Source organism: Hypanus sabinus, chromosome 1 (assembly GCF_030144855.1).
Source record: "Hypanus sabinus isolate sHypSab1 chromosome 1, sHypSab1.hap1, whole genome shotgun sequence".
Taxonomy (NCBI): Eukaryota; Metazoa; Chordata; class Chondrichthyes; order Myliobatiformes; family Dasyatidae; genus Hypanus; species Hypanus sabinus.
Window position 1 is genome coordinate 41079248 of NC_082706.1, and position 23011 is coordinate 41102258.

The 23011-nt window shown below is 53.1% G+C and overlaps 1 protein-coding gene across 2 annotated transcripts in view; it reads right to left on the bottom strand.

The window, feature by feature from the left end:
• Positions 1–3283: 3283 nt before the first annotated feature.
• LOC132393240 (ETS domain-containing transcription factor ERF-like) overlaps positions 3284–23011 on the bottom strand; it is a 50814-nt gene continuing 31086 nt past the window's right edge. For both annotated transcript variants that reach the window (XM_059968247.1, XM_059968255.1), the window contains exons 2-4: positions 15568–15802; positions 13996–14102; positions 3284–7429 (exon numbers count right to left, since the gene is read on the bottom strand). In XM_059968247.1, the coding sequence (XP_059824230.1) occupies positions 6153–7429; positions 13996–14102; positions 15568–15802 (1619 nt within the window). In that variant the 3' untranslated portion in view covers positions 3284–6152. The remainder of the gene's footprint in view (positions 7430–13995; positions 14103–15567; positions 15803–23011) is intronic.

A 23011-nucleotide genomic window follows, 5' to 3' on the forward strand; every position in this document is an offset into this window, starting at 1 on the left:
GTGTGGGGGGGGGGGGGGGGTGAGCTTCAGAGCTTCAGAGCTTCTCATATCCAAAGCATCCTGTTTGTGGGCTGGACCAAAATTCGACATGTCCCCACTGGCCCTCACCAATTTTTGTCAAAGTACCAGTGAAAGCATCCTATCCAGATTCAGTTGCCCGTGACTGGAAGAAATTGCAGTTTTGGACACAGCTCAGCACGCCGGTGAAACTAGCCTCTCCTCCATGGACGCTGCCTACCCTTCCTCCTAGCCCCATGAAGCGGCCAGCCTGACTCCTCAGGCCCTGGGCATTCCCTTTTCACCCCCACCTCCAACTGGCCAGAAGATACAAAAAAAACTGAAAGCACGCACCACCAGACTCAAGGGCAACTTCTACCCTGCTGTTGTAAGATTATTGAATGCCCCCCCCCCCCATGAGAAGATGGGACTCCTAGGTGACAATCTTGCTCCTTATCGTCTGCCTGCACGGCACTTTCTCCGGAGCTGTCACGCGTTATTGTTTTACCTTATTGATTTGACCCAGACCCTGAGACATAGGACCAGAATTAGGCCATTTGGCCCAACAAGCCTGCTTATTTTCCCACTCAGTCCCATTCTCCTGCCTTCTGATAAACAGAATGCTTTTCACTTTGTCTTGGTACAGGTGGCAATCATAAACCAACTCCAAATCTACTTCATTGTGACCCTAGCCTGCGCTGCACTTTCTTTGTAACACTCTATTCAGCATTCTGTATGCTGCCTCCATCTATAGGGCACAAACAAAACCTTCTCACTACATCTATGTGCATGCAACGAGAATAAACCAATTCCCAGGTACTAATTGTGGGTTTGAGGGACCCATTTCTTCAGAGCCAGGTCCCTGATGTCTGGAGTTAACTCCAGGGATATGGTTGCTGTGAACAGCTGTGATTCAAAAGCTCTAACCCAACATTAGAAATGAATGTTCTACGTTACACTCGGGGTGGGAGTATGGTGTGCTGTTCTGGGCACCCCATTACAGGAAGGAGGTTCACCAGCGAACTGCCTGGTTTATGAGGCGCAAGCTATAAGGAGGCGTCGGAAAAACTTGGGAGCAGTTTTCTCTGGAGCAGCAGCTGGAGAACACTGAATGAATAAACTCCAGCCCGGGGCTGGCATCGATTTTAACTGGCATTATGGAGGCAAACCATCTTCATCAGGGATGGTACCTATGCATGTCTGGTGCAGTGGTATTTATACCCCCTGTCCCTCCCAAACACAGACATTACAATATAGGCCCTTCAGCCCTCAATGTTGTGCTCACTCACCATTTAACCTGTTCTGGGATCAATGTGACCCTCCCCACCAACATAAGTTTATAAAATCCCAAGAGCCATAGACAGACATTTTCCCCGGGGTGAAAATGCCAAGTCCTTAAGCATGAAGGTTTAAGGTGAGAGGGGGTAATGCCAACAGAGATGTATGGGACATAAGTACACCTTGAGCAACACACGCACACAATCTGGGAGGAACTCAGCAGGTCAGGCAGCATTTATGGAGGGAAATAGATAGTGAACATTCCGATAAAGCGTCTTCCCCCGCAACATTGACTGAATAGATGGACGGGGCAAGTACTTTACAGAGAGTGCTGGGTGTCGGGAATGCATTGCCAAGGGTGATGGTGGAGGCAGATATAATGGGTGTTGAAGAGCCTCTTAGATGGGACCTGAATGTGCTGGGAATGGAGGGATATGGACATTGTATTGGCCGACTGGATTTAGTTCTATTCAACATCATGGTCAGCATAGTATTGTGGGCCAATGTCCCGCTTGTTGCTGTTAAGGATTTCGGGGCAAAAGAGAACAGGTCTTGTAAATTTGGTGACTGCATTCCTTTAGGGAGGAACTGCAGATGTCTGGTGTCAGCGAGATGGACACACCTGGCACTGGAAAGAGCTGAGAAATGAGCCCTTCGGCCCAAATGCTCCATGCTAACAAAGACTCCCATCTGAGCAAGTCTCATTTGCTAACATCCCTCCAAATCACAGGTCCAACATGGGGGGGTCCCGCATCCCTCTAAATCATGGGTTCCCAACCTGAGGTCCACAGACCCCTTGCTGAATGGCCTTGGTCCATGGCATAAAGAAGTCGGGAGCCCCTGCTCTAAAGCTTTCCTATCCATGTGCCTTTTAAATGTTTTGTACCCACCTCAACCACTTGCTGTAGTCGCTCATTCCATACATGGACCACCCCGAGTGAAAAGGGTTGCTATTAAATCTCTCCTTTCTCACTTTAAACCAGCACACTTCTGCTCATTTTCCAGCCCTGGGGAAAGACTGTGCATTCATCCATCTATGCTCCTCGTGATTTTACACACCTCCATAAGGCTACCCCCCCTCCCACCGCCTCCCACACTTCCTGGAACAAAGTCTCAGCTGCCCAACCGCTGCCTATAACACAGGCCCTAAGGTTTTAACGCCAGCAGCGCTACTGCATCATGGGTTCGAAACTAGGTATTCACCAATGCCTCTTCCAGAGTTCTAGAGATGTATTGCAGGCGGGTTGCATGACCATTTGGTATGGAGGCCCCAGTGTTCAGGGTCACGAGGCTGCATGGGGTGTGGCATTTAGCAAGCTCCATCCCTTGCCACCCTCAAGAGGTGGTGCCTCAAGAAGGCAACGTCCACCACTCAGGACCCTCATTACACGGGACATGTAGTAATGAGAGGACAAGGGAGGAGGTACAGGAGCCCAAAGACACAGTGTTTTAGGAACAGCTTCGTCACATCTACCATTAGATGCCTGAATGGCCCATGAAGTCACGAAAACTACCTCACCATTTTGCTAAATCTTTCTACACTAGTTATTGATGGTTACATTTTCCTCTTGTAACTTTTAGTGATTTTTAATGCCTGGCACTGCCCTGCTTCCTCAGAGCAAATCTCACGACATACATCAGTGATGATAAAGTGGACTGTGTAACAAGGTGATGGAGACGGGGGAACCCCAAACACACACCCACCACCCCCTCCAGACCCTGGACGCTTTCTCTCCTGTTTGTGGCAGGGTGAGGGAGGTAGGGGGAGTCACAGGCCTCAGGACTGGGGTTTGGGTAGGGAACAGTGGGAGATTCCCGTGTGGGAGGGAGAGAAATGGGGAAGTGCTGCCCCGCCTGACACATCACTGGGGTACAGGTCTCTCTCGCACAAACACCCAGAGACCCATATGTACACGACCACACACATCGCCCAGTGCTGGTGTCTGTGTTACACCCTCAGAGAATGAGAAAGAGGCGACAACAAAATAGGATCAAATCACACAGCCAATGGATCCATAAATGTCAAATCTGTTTATTCTTTATGATACAGTCTTTCAACCGCGAATCATTTTGCGTGTATGTCTATTTACAGTTACGTTAGCTAAGGCAGGGTCTTTAACCTGAGAGAGGAGAGGTAGGGGGAGAACGGGGATGTGCGGGGAACGGGGTTAGGGAGAGGGTGGGCGAGGGGCCAGTGTGGGGCTGTTTTCCCAGGCAGTGAGATGGAAACCCAACCCCGGGACCCTGGCACAAACCCCGTCCCGTACGGCATTCACCCCCCGCTCCCACCACCGTCTCTGTCACATCGTCCCTGGGAAGAAACATGCCAGCAGGAGCCTATTACTCAGAGCAATAGTGGGGTGGGAGGAACAGGTTGGCTATCAGGGAAGGCGGGGGGGAAGGAGCCATATTTGCCCCCTCCTCGCCCCATTCTGAAGTGAGAAGGGCAGCCTGAGACCAACATTGCCACTGCCCCACAGTGCCGTGTCCATTGCTGGAGAAACCCCTGGGGCCTAGGCCCCAAGGCCGGAACTGCCCCATCGGCAAATAAGAGGGCAAGCGGATGGGGAAATGGGTGAGGGGGCTCCCTATCCAACTGCGCTCCACACCTCACCGGACAGCTTGAGGTGATGGTGGAGGAAACGTTCGCGAGCGGATGGGTAGCAAGGGGCACCCATAGGCCTCAGAGGTAGGCCTGGGAGAAGAGAGGAGGAGATGGAGGAGGGTGCGACTAAATCCCGAAGGGCTTGGAACAATCTCCTCCTACGTCCACTTGGAGGTGGGAGAGGGTCAAGTCAAAGACCCCCTCTGCTTCACCCCCAAACTTCTGAGCCCAGAAGGCAGAAGCAGAGGGATAGGGGTAGGGCCCAGGACACTCAACGGTCCCGGGGAGAGATCCCGGACTCCAAAAGTGGGCAGGAACCCCACCCCCACCAAAAAAAAAAAATCAAGGTCAGTACTGTCTCCCCACCACAGCCCCCACTCCCACAATGGGCTGGCATTGACTGTTCTTGTGTGGCAGTGCATTCGTGGGAGGGGCACAGGGTCTGACTCCATGGGCTTGGTGGGGTAATTTTGTCGGGTACCTCTGCGCTTGAGAGGTACCACCCAAGGCACAGAGAAGGAAAGGAAGGGGTAGAGTATCAGCAGTATCCGGGAGGTAGAGATGGGTGTGGGTCAGGGAGAGAAGGGAAATGTGATAGGGAGAGGAGGGGCAGAAAGACGAAGGGTGAGGAAGAGAGATAGGGATGGGAGGTGTGGAGAGTTACAAAGGTGACTGAACCGTATCAGAAACAGACAGGCAGGGAGGACAGAGGTTGGTCACCCGGAAAGGTCGGAGAGTGAGGGGTGATGATATGGAGAAAGGTGATGTGAGGGAGGGAGAGGTGGAGGAGAGGGACGGAGGACGAGTTGGTGGGAGGGAGCAGTTACAAGAGAGGTTTCTACAACACCCTCCCCTGTTCCCTGGACCCCAGCAGGGGCAGGGAGATGGGTCTGAGGTGGGACCAGGCCTCGAGTGTCAGCCAGAGCCTCCCCACCCCAGTCACGTCAGTTTTAGTAGAAGCTTATACATGGTTATAAAGTGATTGTCAGAACATTACACCCCCCTCCTCCCCACCCTTCCCAACCCCTTTCCTCACTTCCCATGCCCCCCTCCTTACCTTCCCCTCACCTCCTGATCCCTCCCTTCCTAGCCTCCCATTCCCTCCTCTCCTAACTCCTTTTTGCCTTCCTTCCCTCCTCAAGCCCTCCCATCCCTTCCCTCCCTTCTGCAGCCTGCACCTAATCACTCCCTCAATCTCAGTAGCCTTCCATTTTGATAATCCCTCTTTACTCTCTCTCTCTCTCTCTCTCTCTCTCTCTCACACTCCAAACCATCCCCCTTTCCACTGACCTCCCATCTACTGCCCCTCCTTTTCTCCTCCCATACATCCTCTCAATTTCCCATCCTCTAACCCCCCCCCCCCACTTGGCCCAGGACAAATTTTGCTGGTTAGATGCCCCCACCACCCCGTCTCACCACTTGCAACCCCCCCCCCCCACTTCAAGACCCTTCCCTACCAATGTAGTAAAATGTTTGGTTTTATAAATAGAATTTAAAACATTTCTAGAATTAAAAACCCAATCAGCCACCTCGCCACTCCATCCCATCAACGCCACCCGCCTCGCCCAGGAAGAAATGGGTCCAGAGGACCGACCCCAGCGGTCCCTGGGAGTGGAGATTCAGAGTCCAAACTGCATGGCTGGCATCAAAAGGCCAGACTGGGCCAGATACCCAAGGCATAATTGCCCCAAAGACAGGTTCTCCCACCCTTCTGCTGGGGGAGTGGGAGCTCAAAAGCCACAAACCCATTAATTTAGGCCTCAGAGAGGAGAGGAGGGCTTTATAAATGCAAGCGAGGCCAATATTTTTACACCCCTCCCTCTCCTACCCAAATGAGGAGTCACCTCATGAGGTCTGGGCCTAGGATGAAGGACGTGTCCAAAAAAAGGAGGGGGGGCACGTAGTGAGAAAGGGGCCTAAGAGAGATCTAGTCCCCAACCCACACCCTCCCGAGAGAAAATAAAAGTTATTATTATTTTAAAAAGCCAGTAAACAATTCTTTTTTTTGAATTTTTGATTTTGATTTCATTTTACAGATAAAAAAATACACCGTTTCCCTCAAATTAAGAACAAAAAAAAGAACAAAATATTGGTGCGTGAGGGCCTGTGAAGAGGCACGCAAGGATTTAAGGCACCCAGGAGGTGTCAAGTGAAGGCGATTGATCATGGCTTTTGGGGAGGGGAGGAGGATGGGAGGGAACGAATGGGAGGAGGGAGAGAGAGAGAGAGAGAGAGAGAGTGGGGACAGAGGGGCAGGCAGGAGACACCACCATCACAACTCCTTGTTTTCCAGTGAGAGCTCGGCAGTGGCCCGCTGCAGATCGGTGCTCTCCCGTCGCACTCCCCCTCCGGGGAGAGGGGCCGGCTCCTCGGGCCTTGGCTTCTTGTCCGTCTCCTCGGAGGAGGAAGTGGAGGAGGCAGAGGAGGCCTCCAGTGGTCCGCCCTCACTCCAGCGCCTCTTGAAACGCAGCTTGAGGGGCATGCATTGCGGGGCGGTCCGGGAACCGTCCCGGGACGGGGCTGGAGAGCGGGGCTTGGCCGGGGCAGCAGGAGCTGCCGGCTGGGCGGTGGCAGCCGTCTCCAGGGCAGTCGGCGTCTTGAAGACCTCCTCCTCTTCCTCGCTGATGTCTGTCACTTCCACCGTCACGTCCTCCTCCTCCTCCTCGTCAGAGATGGGCTCCACCTTGATCCGGGGCAGGGGCCCACCACACGCGGCTGCGGCATCCTCTTGCCCCTCTCTGCCCTCGTCAGGCCGGGCCTGGGATTGGGACTGGGGAGGCAGTGGTGCCTTCTCCCGCTGGCGCCGGCCTGGCGGGGGGGGCTGCAGCTTGAACTGGAAGGTGGCCTGTGGCTCCTCGGGGCCCAGGGAAGAGGGGAGCGGGGCCGGTGGGCCAAGGGGGTGGGCGGCCTTACCCTCGGGCCTCTGGGGCTGGGGCACCACGACGGTGGTGGGCGGGTAGTGGAGGAAGGCGCGGGGGCTAAGGTGGTAGTTGTAGACACTCTGGGCATGGGCCTGCAGGTATCGTTTCATGTCCTCCGGGCTGAAGGAGAAATGGCTGGCGCCCGGGTACATGGGGCTGAGGCTGGGCGAGGGGGTGTAGCTCAGGTGGGTAGGGGTGACGGAGAGGGCCGGGGAGAGCGGGGGGGCCAATAACGAGGCCGCCGGGCCCATGGGTGACACGGGGAAGGGGCTGAGTGCCTCCGGGTGCAGGCGGTGTCTGGGATAGAGGCGGAAAATGCTGTGAGGCGCCGGGGGACCTCCTCCTCCGCCGCCGCCTCCTCCACCTCCGCCCGCCGGCCGGAAGCCATTCATCTCGCCTGCCCGACGCTCCTCGGTGACAGAAGCCTCCTCCACCTCCGAGGTGGCGGAGGCGCCGTCGCTGCAGTCGCTGACGGAGCCGCGGGCCAGCCGGCGGGCCACGGCCGTGTAGGGGGCGGGCGAGCGCAGCTCCTCGGAGGGCGAGAGCACCTCCGGCGGCGCGGCTGGAGGGAAGCGGAAGTGCGAGGCCGCAGAGGGGACCGGCGGCGCACTCTGGGGAACAGGGGCACCTGTGAGGGAGAGGGGCGGGGAGTAGGGGAGAGTGCAGATGAGAGAGGGTTGGGGGAAAGGGGGAGGGGAAGGAGGGAGAGAAGGGTGGGTAAGAGGAAGGGATGAAATAGTGGAGAGGGGCGAGGTGTTTGGGCGTGGAGGGTGGGGAGGTGGGTGAGGGTAGAAGATGGTGGATATGGAGATGGCAGGAGGGAAATGGAATGTAGGGAGAGGTAGAAGCGAAGGAGTATTGTGAGGGGGAGAGAAGATGGGGGATATGGAAAAGGAAGAGGAAGGGAGGACAGGATAGAGGGAAAGGGAGGGACAGGGGAAGGTAGGTGGTAGAAGACAAAAGAAGTGTTTAGATGGTGATCTCTCTTCACTAGCCACAATCAGCAATTAACCCACAGACTTCCCAAACATAACAACTACATTCTGAACCAGATAGTTCACAGACGGGACAAGTCACAGATCCCCGCGACACACCACTACTCACGGTCTCTGATTAATGAAACCAAACCATCATTGTATGTAAGTGGGTAGAGCAGCCAAGATTCCCGTGGGATCTGATCTGCTGGATCACCTGACCATGTGGGACCTTCTCACAAATGTTGCTAAAGTCCAAGCCAACAGTGACTGCCCACAAGTCAGTCCTATTGGGACACCTCACACCCTCACAAAGCACAGATCAGATAAAAAGTGAAGCTCCCTCCACACCGTCCCATCACACACTCTCAGGGTCAGACACAGAGTGAAGCCCCCTCCTCACCGTCCCATCACACACTCCAGGGTCAGACACAGAGTGAAGCCCCCTCCACACCGTCCCATCACACACTCCCGGGGTCAGACACAGAGTGAATCTCCCTCCACACTGTCCCATCACACACTCCCGAGGTCAGACACAGAGTGAAGCTCCCTCCACACTGTCCCATCACACACTCCCGAGGTCAGACACAGAGTGAAACTCCCTCCACACCGTCCCATCACACACTCCCGGGGTCAGACACAGAGTGAAACTCCCTCCACACCGTCCCATCACACACTCCCGAAGTCAGACACAGAGTGAAACTCCCTCCACACCGTCCCATCACACACTCCCGAGGTCAGACACAGAGTGAAGCTCCCTCCACACTGTCCCATCACACACTCCCGAGGTCAGACACAGAGTGAAACTCCCTCCACACCGTCCCATCACACACTCCCGGGGTCAGACACAGAGTGAAACTCCCTCCACACCGTCCCATCACACACTCCCAAAGTCAGACACAGAGTGAAACTCCCTCCACACCGTCCCATCACACACTCCCGGGGTCAGACACAGAGTGAATCTCCCTCCACACCGTCCCATCACACACTCCCGCGGTCAGACACAGAGTGAAGCTCCCTTCACACCGTCCCATCACACACTCCCGGGGTCAGACACAGAGTGAATCTCCCTCCACACAGTCCCATCACACACTCCCGGGGTCAGACACAGAGTGAATCTCTCTCCACACAGTCCCATCACACACTCCCGGGGTCAGACACAGAGTGAAGCTCCCTCCACACTGTCCCATCACACACTCCCGGGGTCAGACACAGAGTGAAGCTCCCTCCACACCGTCCCATCACACACTCCCGGGGTCAGACACAGAGTGAATCTCCCTCCACACTGTCCCATCACATACTCTCAGGGTCAGACACAGAGTGAAGCTCCCTCCACACCGTCCCATCACACACTCCCGGGGTCAGACACAGAGTGAAACTCCCTCCACACCGTCCCATCACACACTCCCGAAGTCAGACACAGAGTGAAACTCCCTCCACACCGTCCCATCACACACTCCCGAGGTCAGACACAGAGTGAAGCTCCCTCCACACTGTCCCATCACACACTCCCGAGGTCAGACACAGAGTGAAACTCCCTCCACACCGTCCCATCACACACTCCCGGGGTCAGACACAGAGTGAAACTCCCTCCACACCGTCCCATCACACACTCCCGGGGTCAGACACAGAGTGAATCTCCCTCCACACCGTCCCATCACACACTCCCGGGGTCAGACACAGAGTGAATCTCCCTCCACACAGTCCCATCACACACTCCCGGGGTCAGACACAGAGTGAATCTCCCTCCACACAGTCCCATCACACACTCCCGGGGTCAGACACAGAGTGAAGCTCCCTCCACACTGTCCCATCACACACTCCCGGGGTCAGACACAGAGTGAAGCTCCCTCCACATCGTCCCATCACACACTCCCGGGGTCAGACACAGAGTGAATCTCCCTCCACACCGTCCCATCACACACTCCCAGGGTCAGACACAGAGTGAATCTCCCTCCACACTGTCCCATCACACACTCCCGGGGTCAGACACAGAGTGAATCTCCCTCCACACAGTCCCATCACACACTCCCGGGGTCAGACACAGAGTGAAGCTCCCTCCACACCGTCCCATCACACACTCCCGGGGTCAGACAGAGTGAAGCTCCCTCCACACCGTCCCATCACACACTCCCGGGGTCAGACACAGAGTGAATCTCCCTCCACACAGTCCCATCACACACTCCCGGGGTCAGACACAGAGTGAAGCTCCCTCCACACCGTCCCATCACACACTCCCGGGGTCAGACACAGAGTGAATCTCCCTCCACACTGTCCCATCACATACTCTCAGGGTCAGACACAGAGTGAAGCTCCCTCCACACCGTCCCATCACACACTCCCGGGGTCAGACACAGAGTGAAGCTCCCTCCACACCGTCCCATTGCACACTCCCAGATTCAGACACCAAGTAAAAGAACAGAATGAGAAGAAACCATTCCAAACTTGGACTGTATAACTTTCTCTCTCTCTTTCAGCTTACACAGATGTTGTTATGTTTACTTTGCAGTGCGAGTTATGTATAATTATGTTAATTTATGTTTGCTGTCCTGCGCTGCTCCTGCAGTTTCATGGTGTTTATACCCCGGGTATGTGTACCCATGATAATAAACTGCCACTTGAATCTGAGATGGGAGACGTAAGACTTCCTCAATGAAGGAAGTCTCTGGAAAAGATGAAGAGGAGCTTTGTTCTTGTTCAGAAGCCCTAGAGTCCCTCGCTGGCATCACAGGAGGTTGATTCAGACAATCCCCATTGAGCATATAACATACAGAACAAGCACTTCGGTCCACAACGTTGTACTGAACCAATTAAGCTCACAAAGCCTCATTCCTTCTGCCTGCACAATGCTCAATGCCTCCATTCCCTGCACAGTCACGTTGCTTACCTAAACACCTCTGTCGTTCCCGCCTTCACCACCACCCCAGCAGCACACTCCAGGGAAAAAAAACTTCTCCTGCACATCTCTCCTTTAAACTGACACCCTCTCACCTTAAACATATGCCCCCTAGTGCTAGATATTTCAACCCCTAGGACAAAGTCTCCCTTCTCCAACTATGGCTTTCAGAATCCTTTAAATTTTCATCGGGCCTCCGTGGCTTCAGAGAAAAACAACCCACATCTGTCCAATCTCTCCTCACAGCTCATGCCCTCTAATTCAGGCAACATGCTAGTGAACCTCTTCTGCACCCCCTCCAAAGCCTGTAATGGGGGTGAGTACATCCTTTGGCCTACAATGTCTGTGCAGAACACAATTCCAATTTAAACTCAATCTGCTCTTAATCCCCTCCTTCATACCCGCCACCACCACCACCCCTGGCAGTAACTTCCAGGCATCCACCACTCGCGATGTGAAAAATCGGTCTCGCACACCTCCTTTCAACTTGCCCGCCATCCTAAATGCGTGCCCTACAACACTGGACATCTCAACCCTGGGGAAAGCTATCTACCCTGTCCGTGCCTTGCATGATCTTATACATCTCTGTCGGGCTCCCCTCAGCCTCTTCTGCTCCAGAAATTAATAGCAGCAGCCTCTGCCTTCCAGCTTCTGAGGAGAAGGAGGCTCAGATTTAGTGGAAAAAATATTCAAAGACAATAAAGCTCAAGCAAGCAGTGTTGGAGTCTGATTTATGTTTCTGTTGGTGTGGGAGGGGCTGTGGGGGCTGGAGTGAGAGAAATGAGTCAGTGGTGGGAAAGAGGCTATAGATAGAAGGGTATAAAGGTGTGGAGGCGTGTTCAGATGAGCCACTGCTACGAAGGTCATGGGTGGGCTGTGGGAAGGGGGAGACAGAGCTCTGTGCATTCCCCGAGCAGCCGGTCGGAAACACACCAGCACATGCACAGAGAGATATGCCCTTCATCTCTCGTACACAGAGAAACAGGCCCTGCTCCCTGCAGACACACACACACACGCTCCCCTCTCCTGTGAGACGGAGATCCCAAGCCCACAGGAGCTGAATCCTGCCTCAGTCTGCTCTGCCGTTCAGTCCTGGCTGACTATGCATCCAATTCGGCTTGCTCATTTGGAGAGGTTAGCTCTGTCACAGGTACATCCAAACTTATAGCAAAATGCCTCAAATCCGATCTGCAAGGACTGCACTGGGCAGTCTGCAAGTGTTCCCTCTCCTCTGGGGCCAACGTGGCATTGCCCACAACTCACTATACCTAAGCACGTCTGTGGAATGTGGGAGGGAAGTGGAGCACCCGGAGGAAACACACCCAGTCACGGGGAAAACGCACAAACTCCTCATGGACACTTGCAGAAATCGAAACCCGATCAGCAATCTCTGTTCTCTAACCGCTGTACTACCTTGCTGTCCCTAGGAAGGGTGTGGAGGCTTTAGAAAGGGTGCAGAAGAGGTTCACCAGGATGCTCTCCGGATTGGAGTGTTTGAGTTACAAGGAGAGGCTGGACGAACTTGGGCTGTTTCTCTGGAGAGGCAGAGGCTGAGAGGAGATCCGGTATAAGTTTATGAGAGGCGTAGATAGGGAGTAGAAGGCTGGCAGAATTTCCCCCAGAGTCAAAATGTCTAATGGGACGGGGCATGCATTTAAGTTTAGGGGGTTAAGGACAAAGCTGATGTGGAAGGCAAGTTTACTTACAGAGAGTGGCGGTACCTGGAATGTGCTGCGAGGGTAGTCCTGGAGGTAGATACGATGGAGGTGTTTAAGAAGCTCTTGCACATATGGATGTGCAGAGAACGATGGTACATGGACCATGTGTAGGCAGGAAGGATTAATTTAGTTAAGTGTTTCAGTACTACTCTGGCACAGCATCGCAGGCCAAACGGCTGTTCCTAAGCCCTGCTCTTCTTCTCTCAACCTCATTCGCCCTGTAACCCTTAACCTCCTTACCAATCAAGAAGTCATCAACCTCGCACCTAAATAGCCCAACATCATCATTGGCAACAATTTCCACAGATTCACTCCCCTCTGGTTGAAGAAATGCCTTCTCACCTCTGTTGTAAAGAGATGACTCTTTACTTTCAGACACCACCCTCTGGTCCCAGACTCTCCTACAGATGGAAACAGCCCCTCCACCTCGGCCTTTCCATATCCGGTAAGATCCCTCCCCCTCATCTTTCAATGACTACAGGCTCAATGGCTCCTCCTACATTAACCCCTTCACTCCCAGGATCATTGCTGTGAGAGGTTTGCTGCAGGAGCTCAGCACCTGCAGGGGTGGAGATGGTGCTGTTGATGTTTCATGTTGAGAGCCTGCATTAGGTCTGAGAGGGGAGAGGGAGATGACAGTATAAGAAGAGAATGGAGGGGAGGGGGGAAGGAGTGAGACAGTAAGTGATTGGTGGACTGAGGTGGAGTGTAGGATGATGGGCAGGTGAACTCAGTTCAGGGGGTTGTGGGGTGGGGGGATGGCCTGGAAAGGTACATACATAAATATTGACGGTTTAGAGGTATACAGGCCAGACACAGGAAACTGGGACTAGATTAGATGGCAAACTTCGTCAGCTGAGACCAGTTAGACTGAAGGGCCTGTTTCTATGCTGACTGACTCTCTGGAGTGGGAGACAGAGGGCTGGGGTATAATGGGTAGAGGGAGGGGAGTGTGTCAAGGTCAGACACAGCTGTTGGTGGGGGTGACAAGCTTAAAGTCAAAAGGCTACCTGTGCTGGACTGGTACAAAATGGAGGCGTGAGTGGAAACCCACGTGGTCAGGGCGTGGACATACAAATTCCTTACAGGAATTGAACCCTCAATCGTACAGTTGATGCTGTAAAACAGTGCACTTGTCTCCAAGCTACCACGCCACTCTATCTATGCCTCTCATGACTTTATAAGCCTCTTCACTCAGCCTCTGCCACTTCAGAGAAAACGACCCAAGTTTGTCCAACCTCTCCTTGTTGTTCATACCCTCTAATCCAGGCAGCATCCTGGTGAATCTCTTCTGCACCCTCTCCAAAGCCTCAACACCCTTCCTGTAATGGACTGAAGACAACTGCTTACAGTACTCCCGATACAGCTCAGAAAGATATTTATATAGCTCCCAAAATACTTATAAACTCAGCGTCCTAACCAATGAGGGGAAGCATGCTGCACGTCTTCCTCACCAACCTACCAACTCGTGCTGCCACATTCAGGGAGTGACGGACCTGGGCCCCAAGATGCCAGCAACATTGTTGAGGGACCTACCCAGATAGCAAGATAAGAGGCGGTGGAGGGCCCACTCTGGCTCCAAATCACGATGTGCACAGACACTCACCCATGTCGATGAAGGGGTAGTTAACGAGGACCAGCTTGTTGAAGTTGAACTTGTAGGTGAACCTCTTGCCTTTGGTCTTGTGGAGGATGCGCTTGTTGTAGTAATACCTGTGGGCACGAGAGGTCAGTGTCATCACTGGGCAATGCCACACCCCCCAAACACCCCCACCTCCAAGGGCGGTGAGGAGGGAGAGTGAGGAGAGAGTGCTGTGGCAGCAGCGGTGAGGAGGGAACTCCTGGGAGGAGCCGGTGAGGAGGGTGCACTGTGGGAGGGGCTGGTGAGGAGGGGGCACTATGGGAGGGGTCAGTGAGGAAGGGGCACCGTGGGAGGGGCCGGTGAGGAAGGGGCACTGTGGGAGGGGTCGGTGAGGAGGGGGCACTGTGGGAGGGGCCAGTGAGGAAGGGGCACTGTGGGAGGGGCCAGTGAGGAAGGGGCACTGTGGGAGGGGCCGGTGAGGAGGGGGCACCGTGGGAGGGGCCGGTGAGGAGGGGGCACCGTGGGATGGGCCAGTGAGGAAGGGGCACTGTGGGAGGGGCTGGTGTGGAGGGGGCACTGTGGGAGGGGCCAGTGAGGAGGGGGCACTGTGGGAGGGGTGGTGAGGAGTCCCCTCTCTCACACTGACTAACTCATTTCCCACTACCCTACCTTGTACACAGATACCATGAGCTGAGTGGACCACACACCTCGTCCCCCGGCAGAAACTCAACCTCTGCTGGCCCACCCACCTCCCTTTCTGCTCCATGTCAGCCCTCGCTCCCATCTTTGCTCTCTCAGGCTGTCTCCACCCACTCCCCCCACCACTGGCTCTCAAATTATCACTTCCTCTCCCCACTCGTCCCTCTCACATTCATTCACCCTCCCTATAACATTTCCTCTCTCTTCATCTCCCCATCCCCTCCCTTTTTCTCTCCCTACCCTTCTCTTTCTCCCTCTTTCCCTGAGACTGTACCAGGCAAAAGGGGGAATTCCCCACATCTGGACCCCACTACCCTTAGGAAGGCAGCAGAGGCCTCAGGCTGCAGACAGGGTCTGACGCCCCACACCATGCTGTACCTCACTCTCCCGGACATTCAGCCTGTGGAACTTGGGTCCTGTACAGATACATCTGGGGATCTGACCAACAGACAGGGGCACCAACAGTCCACCTGCCATGTCACCCAGACCTGCTCCCCACACCCTGTGCGCTCTGAAACCCTGATCACGAATGCTCGTTCTCCCCCTCAGTCCTGATATCTCATTTCCAACTGCCCCACTCTCCCTGGCTCTCTCTATATGCCTCCTCGCCACCCCTCTCGCAGTGCAGCGCTCCACCACTGTCGATTTCTCAGCAGAGTGTCGGATCGCACCTCCCACACACCGTCACAACTGTGGACCCGCATACACCACACGCATATCTATGTACGTCAGGTAGAGTCCCACCGCTTGTGAGGAGAGCAGGCCCCTCCCATACCCAAGGGAGACCAGAGTTCCATGGACAGATCCCTCACCCAGCCTTGGCCGGGATCAGAGCATGGGGCTCAATTCAGTGGCACCAACCCCCCCCCCCCCCCCACCCCGCAGGCCTGGACTCACCTCAGCGCCCGGCTCAGCTTGTCGTAGTTCATCTGGGGCTTGCACTTGCGGACCCCCCACAGCCGGGCCACCTCGTCGGGGTCCTTGATGACAAACTCGCCGTAGTCGCCCTGCCATGCGATCACATCGTGGTACTCCTCCTTCCGCAACAGCTCCAGAATGAAGTGCCAGAGCTGGATCTGCCGTGACCCGGGGCTCGACTCCGGCTTGTAGGCCCAGTCCGGAAACGCGAAGCCTGTTGGGGAGGGGATAATGAGGCAGTCAGTGACAGAGCAGTAGTCGGTGCCTGAGAACGAGCAGAAGTCCCTGCAAGGAGATCTCCAAGGGTACAACGGATGTCACTGTAGCACAATTAGATCACAGTATCAGGGTTTGACACCCGTCGCTACCTGTGAGGAGGTTTTACTGTGCGGGTTTCACCGTGTTTCTCCACCTTCCTTCTACGTGTACCGGTAGGGTTAGTAAGTTGAGGACTAGCTACGTTGGTGCTGGAAGCGTGGTGACACTTGTGGGCTGCTCAACACAATCCCCAGGCTGTGTGTCTCCTTGACGCAAAAGACACATTTCACCGTATAAACAAGAGAAAATCTGCAGATGCTGGAAATGCAAACACACACAAAATGCTGGAGGAACTCAGCAGGCCAGGCAGCATCTGGGAAAAGAGTACAGTTGACGTTTTGGGCCACAACCCTTTGGCAGGACTGAAGTGGGACATAAATTTAATTGTATGTTTCAGTCTTTCAAGTATATGTGACAAATAAAGCTAATATTTAAAGCATTAAGTGATCTCCTCAAATCCCAACCTCCCCCTCCCAATGAAGCCGGTATTTTGTTACACACACAGTCCCAGGATTAGTAATGATCCCAGCCTCTAACCCACTCCTAGGGATCAGTTATTCAATATATAAACCCCTAAACCCTTGGATTAGATCCCAGCCTTAACCCACTCCCAGACACTTCTCTACAGTACATTTACTTTCTTCTGACTCTCTCCCTTGCTGAAGAGCGGTGAAACGTTTGCAATTTTGCAATTCCCTGGAAGCATTCCAAAATCTAGTGATTCTCGAACAATCATTTCTAATGCCTCCACAACCTCTTTCAGAACCCTGGGGTGCAGTCCATCTGGTCCAGGTGACTTATCCATCTTCAGACCTCTCAGCTTTCCAAGCATCTTCTCCTTGGTGATAGGAGTTGTATTCACTTCTTCCTCCCAACACTCTTGAATTTCTAGCATACTGCTAGTGTCTCCCATAATGAAGACTGATGCAAAATGATCATTAGGGTCACCTGCCATTTCTTTGTCCCCCTTTTCTATCTCTCATGTTATTTTTCAGCAGTTCAATATCCACTCTCACCTCTCTTTTACTCTTTACATATCTGAAAAAAAAAGCATTTGATATCCTCTGATATGTTTGGGTGACTTGCCTTCATATTTCATCTCTTCTCTCCTTGCTTTTTTTTTAGTTGCCTCCTGTTGGTTTTTAAGATCCTCCCGTCCTTCCCACTGAATTTAGCTCTATTATATGCACCCCATCCTTTGCTTTTGTATTGTTTTTCACTTCCCTTGTCACCCATGGTTGCCTCATCCACCCTTTAGAAAACTTCTTTGGGGTATATCTATCCTGCACCTTCTGAATTGTCCAGAAACTCCTGCCATTATTGTTCCATCATCCCTGCTAGTGTCCCCTTCCGATCAACATTGGCCAGTTCCTCTCTCATGTCTCAGTAATTCCCTTTACTCCATGTAATACTGATAATCTGACTTTATATTCTCCCTCTGAAGCTGTAGTGAATTATAGAATTGCCTCCCAAGGATTCCTTTACCATAAGCTCCCAATCAAATCTGGTTCATTACACACCACCCAATCTAGAACTGCCTTTGCCCTAGTGGACACAATCACAAGCTGCTCTAAAAAGCCATATCATAGGCATTCTACTTCCTTGGGATCCAGCGCCAACCTCACTTTCTCAATCTACCTGCACACTGAAATCCTCCATGACTATCCTAACATTATCCTTTTTACATTCCTTCTCTACTTACCATTGAAACTTATATCCCACATCCTGCCTACTGTTCAGGGGCCTCTCACCAGGATCTTTATATCCTTGCAGCTTCCGAACTCTACTCTTAAGGATTCTATATCTTCTGATCTGTCAAAGCATTTAGTTTTGCTTTTTACCAACACAGCCAACCTACCACCACTACCTACCTGCCTGTCCTTTCAATAGAGGTTGCATCCTTGGACGTTAAGTTCCCAGCTATGTCTCAGTGATATCCACAACGTCATCCTGCCAAACTCTAACTGCGCTACCAGATAATCTACCTTAGTCCATGTATTGAGCACGTTCAAATACACCAGCTTCAGTCCTGAATTCATCACCCCCCCCCCCAGATTGTGCCCCCATGTTACACCTCACCGCACCCTACTGACCACAATTTTGCCCTATCCTCACCGTCTCACTACACACTGCATTTACACACTCACACTCAGGTTTAGGTGTATCTCTTAACTTCCCCAAAAGAGATCCCAGTGATCTAGAAATCTGAAACGCTGCCCCTTGCTCAGTTCATCAGCTACTTGTTCGGCTGTATCTTCATCCTATTCCTGCCCTGACCAGCACGTGGCACTGGAAGCAGGCTAGAGATTACTACCTTGGAGGGGCCCTGTTTGTCAGCCTTTTCCCTAACCCCCTATACTCACTTGTGCAGGATTACTTCCTCCTTTCTACCTACTTCATTGGAACCAATGGGTACCATGACATCTTGAGAATCTTCTGTCGCCACTCTGGACCCTAGCACCTGGAAGGAAACAAACTATCATGGCTTCTCTTTAGTGGCAACTGGATTTCCTGTCTGTGCCTCTAACTGCTTAGTCACTATCCCTCTGCCTGACCTCACCCTTCTCGGCTGAGCCTCAGAACCAGCCACAGTGCCACTGGCCCAGCTGGTGCAGTTGTGCCCTGTTAGTTCACTCCCTCAACAGTATCTAAAGGGGTATACTTGTTGCTGAGGGGAATGGCCACAGGGAACCCTACCCTGACCGCTTACACCCCTTACTTCTCCTAGTGGTCACCCATCTACTGCCTGAAGCCTGCACTCTGGGTGTGACCAGCTCAGTAATCTATGAGGCTTTCAGCCTCCTGAATGGTCTTGAGCGACTCCAGATCTGATCTTGTCACACAGGAGGCGAGGTTGGGTGCACCATGCAGATGTAGTCGTCAGGGAGACTGTCAGGTACCCTGAAGTCCCACATCTCACAGGAGGAGCATTCCACTGCCTGAACTACCATCCTGCCTACACTTGTTATGCCTCTAACATCTCAAACTTATTGCCCAAGCTTGACTACTCTTAACGCTGCCCACTCCACTCGAACGCTGCCCACTCCACTCTAATGCTGTCCCGCTCATTTTTTAAAACTGGCGCGTGAAGTCCACAAAGAGCTGTCTCCAACTCACTCCATAATCTTCTGCCCCACAAAGGCCGTTATCAGCCTTTGTTGCCCCTTTGGCAGTGTGTTCCATGAATTTACCAATCTCCATGTAAAAAACCTTACCTTTGAAATCCTCCTCTAGATCTTCCTCCACTCACCTTAAAAGTATATCTCCTTGTACTAGCCATTACCATCCTGGGTAAAAGTCTTTGGCTCTCCACTCTACCGGTGCCTCTTAACCTCCATCAAGACACCTCTCCACCTCTCACTGGCCCCAATCCCATGGCTGTGACACTTTCCCATGAACTTTCAACTCCCTCATACTATACAATACAGGAGAGAATTCAGCCTTTTGGCCCATTGAGTCTCCTCTCCCATCCAATCATGGCTAATTTCCTTTACATCCCCTTTCTTCTGACCTCCCCTAGATGCATAACCAATCAAGAGCTTATTAATCTCTGCCATAAATGTACACACAGACTTGGCCTTCGCAATGAATTCTACAGATTCACCACCTTCTGGATAAAGAAATTCCTCATCTAAATGGATATCCCTTTAATTCCCAGGCTATGCCCTTTGGACCGAGACTCTGGGTCTGTCAAGTACTTATCTGCTCCATCTCAAACATCCCCATTGATCCGGACTCACTCAGGGGCCAGGAAATCCAAGGATGCTCCACTCTCAGAGGGAAGAGGTGTTTCCACACCTCGGCTTTGCATAGCTGGGACCTCACCTTGTAAAAGCCCTCTAAACTGACACTCGCTGAGTTAACATCTACCTGATACCCTCCTTCCACCTTTCACCCCTCCTGTTTCCACTCCCCAACACCAATCTCACCCTATCAACCAATCTCCTCTCTCCCCATCCCGGTCTCCATTTCCACTCCCCATACCCCTCTCTCCCTCTCATTCCCCACTTTCCATCCCTTCTACCTGATCCATCTCCATCCTCTCTCCCACTTGTACCCCTCTCCCCCTTATCCCTTACTTTCCATTCTCCCTCCCCTTCATCACCCTTCTCTCCATTGTTGCCCCTTCTCCCCTTGTTGCCCTCTTTTCATCCCCTTTTCCCCATGTCCCCCTCTCCATTCCCTCTTCCTGTCACCGCTCCCCCTCGACCCCCTCTTTCCATCTGCTCTCCCCTTCATATCCCCCCTTCCTTATCACCTTTTCCTGCTAGGCTGTCTCTTGCCATCTTCTTGCCTCCACTCTCACTCATCCCCCTCTCGACATCTCCTTCCCATCCTATCACTCAACCTCTCTTCTCTCCATCCTCTCTCCCTCATTACCTTCTGCCTTTCCCCTCATCCCTCACTCTTTGCCTCTTTCTCTCCCTCTCTGCCCTCTACTTCCTGATTCACCATCTCCCGTGTCACAACCCCTCCAAATTTTCCAGGCCTGAGTAAGATCACCCCTATACCTCCCAAACCCTGGTGACAAACCCTCCCCACCTCCTGAAGTCAGAACACTAAATGGAGACTGGCCCCAAAAGAAAGAAACTTTCCCCGCTCTCTGTGCCTGGACCCCCCCTGCCCACTGATCCCACTGCAGGAGCACCTTCCCACAGGCAACTGGGCCAATTGGCAGTCACACCCTCCTTTCAGGGTAGGCGGGGAGGGGGGGCATTATTTGGAACTCCTCCAAAGGAGTAAATCTGTGGCCAAACATTAAAGATGAGGAGGGGTTGCTGCACTATAAGAGGGGCAGGGGTGAGGAAGGATTTCTGTGGGAGGGGTAGTAAGGAGGGAACACTGTGGGAGGGGTGGTGAGGAGGGAGTGCTGTGGGAGGGGCGGTGAGGAGCGAGCGCTGTGGGGGGGGCAGAGGAGGGAGTGTTGTAGGAGAGGTGGAGATGTGGGTGGGGGTGAGGGGGGAGTGTTGTAGGAGAGGCAACAATGTGGGGGAAGCACAGTGGGAGGGGCAGAGAGGAGGGAGCACGGTGGGAGGGGTGGTGAGGAGGGAGCGCTGTGGGTAGGGGTGTGGAGGGAGCTGAGCACACATAAACTGATGTTCCCAACCCACTGAACGGGGCAGAGTTGTGCGATGAGGAGTCAGCCCGAACAACAGCTACCACAGCAGCCTCTGCCAGTCCTCCAGCAGTCAGCACACGCTGCTGGAATGCAAGGAATTTCCTGAGGAATCCGGGAAGACTGCCTGAGACAGCAAGGCATATTACCTGGGGTCGGAGTTTGGTGGGGAAGGGTGAGAGGGGAGAATGTGAGAGGCAAGGAAGGAGAGAAGCAGAGAGGGGTGACTGGAGGGAGGGGGAAGGTCAGGAGGGAGCGAGAGGGGAGAGGAAGATAGGGAGGAGAGGGAGATGGGAAGAGTAGGGAAAGGAGGAGGGATGTTGTTAAATATAGATGGACGTTGAAAGGTTAAAGTGGAAGGGAAAGAGAAGGTTGAGGAAGCAAGATCGAGTGGGAAGAGAGAGAAAGAGAGAAGTGGGTGTGTGGGAAGGGGCAGGGTGACTGAGGGAGCCCCAGAGTGTTAGGGGGTCAGTGGGTTGTGGAGAGAGTCAGTGTGGCGGGATGGAGGAGAGACCTCAGATGCAGACTTCCCACAGCAGCCTGCGGTTCTCACTGTCCTGCGCAGAGCAACGGCCCCTCACCACGTGCGGATACTGGCTGCATTGTGGAAAGAAGGGGGCGGCGGAGACAGGCACCAGGCTGAATCCCACCAATTGTCTGTAAACAGCTGGGACTGACGACAGAAGCAACCCCCCACCCCTCACACTGGCAAGTGCTGCATAGGGTAGGGAGGAGCTCGCGGCAACACAGAACTCCAGAATCCACCCACATACTATGGTCCAAACATAGAACAGTACAACCTATGTACACAGGGCAAACACATCCTGTACAACACCAGATTACAGTCCCATTGGCGTTAGTCTGTTACTGTATAACACCAGGGTTCAGTCCCATTGGGGTCAGTGTCTTACAGTAAAACACCAGGGTACAGTCTCATTGGGGTCAGTCTGTTACTGTATAACACCAGGGTACAGTCCCATTGGGGTCGGTCTGTTACTGTATAACACCAGGTTTCAGTCCCATTGGGGTCGGTCTGTTACTGTATAACACCAGGGTACAGTCCCATTGGGGTCGGTCTGTTACTGTATAACACCAGGGTACAGTCCCATTGGGGTGGGTCTGTTACTGTATAACACCAGGGTACAGTCCCATTGGGGTCCGTCTGTCACTATATAACTGTGGCATAGTAGCAGTTGGAATGGGTCTGTCACTGTGTAACAATGGGGTACAGTATCAGTGGGGAAGGATCTGTCACTGTATAACAATGGGGTACAGTATCAGTGGGGAAGGGTCTGTCACTGTATAACGACGAGGTACAGAAGTACTGGGGAATGTCGATACTGTATAATACTAGGGTACAGTATCAGTGGGGAAGGATCTGTCAGTGTATAACAGCAAGGCACAGTATCAATGGGAAAGGGTTTGTCACTGTATAACACCAGGGTACACTATTGGTGGGGAAGGGTGTATCGTGATATAACACTGGAGTACAGTATCGGTAGGGAAAAGTCTGTCATTGTATAACACCAAGGCACAGTATCAGTGGGGAAGGGTCTGTTACTGTATAACACCAGGGTTCAGTCCCATTGGGGTCGGGTCTGTTACTGTATAACACCAGGGTTCAGTCCCATTGGGGTCGGTATGTTACATTAAAACACCAGGGTACAGTCCCATTGGGGTCGGTCTGTTACTGTATAACACCAGGGTTCAGTCCCATTGGGGTCGGTCTGTTACTGTATAACACCAGGGTACAGTCCCATTGGGGTCGGGTCTGTTACTGTATAACACCAGGGTACAGTCCCATTGGGGTCAGTGTATTACAGTAAAACACCAGGATATAGTCCCAATGGGGTCAGTCTGTTACTGTATTAACACCAGGGTACAGTCCCATTGGGGTCGGTATGTTACATTAAAACACCAGGGTTCAGCCCCATTGGGGTCAGTCTGTTACTGTATAACACCAGGGTACAGTCCCATTGGGGTCGGTCT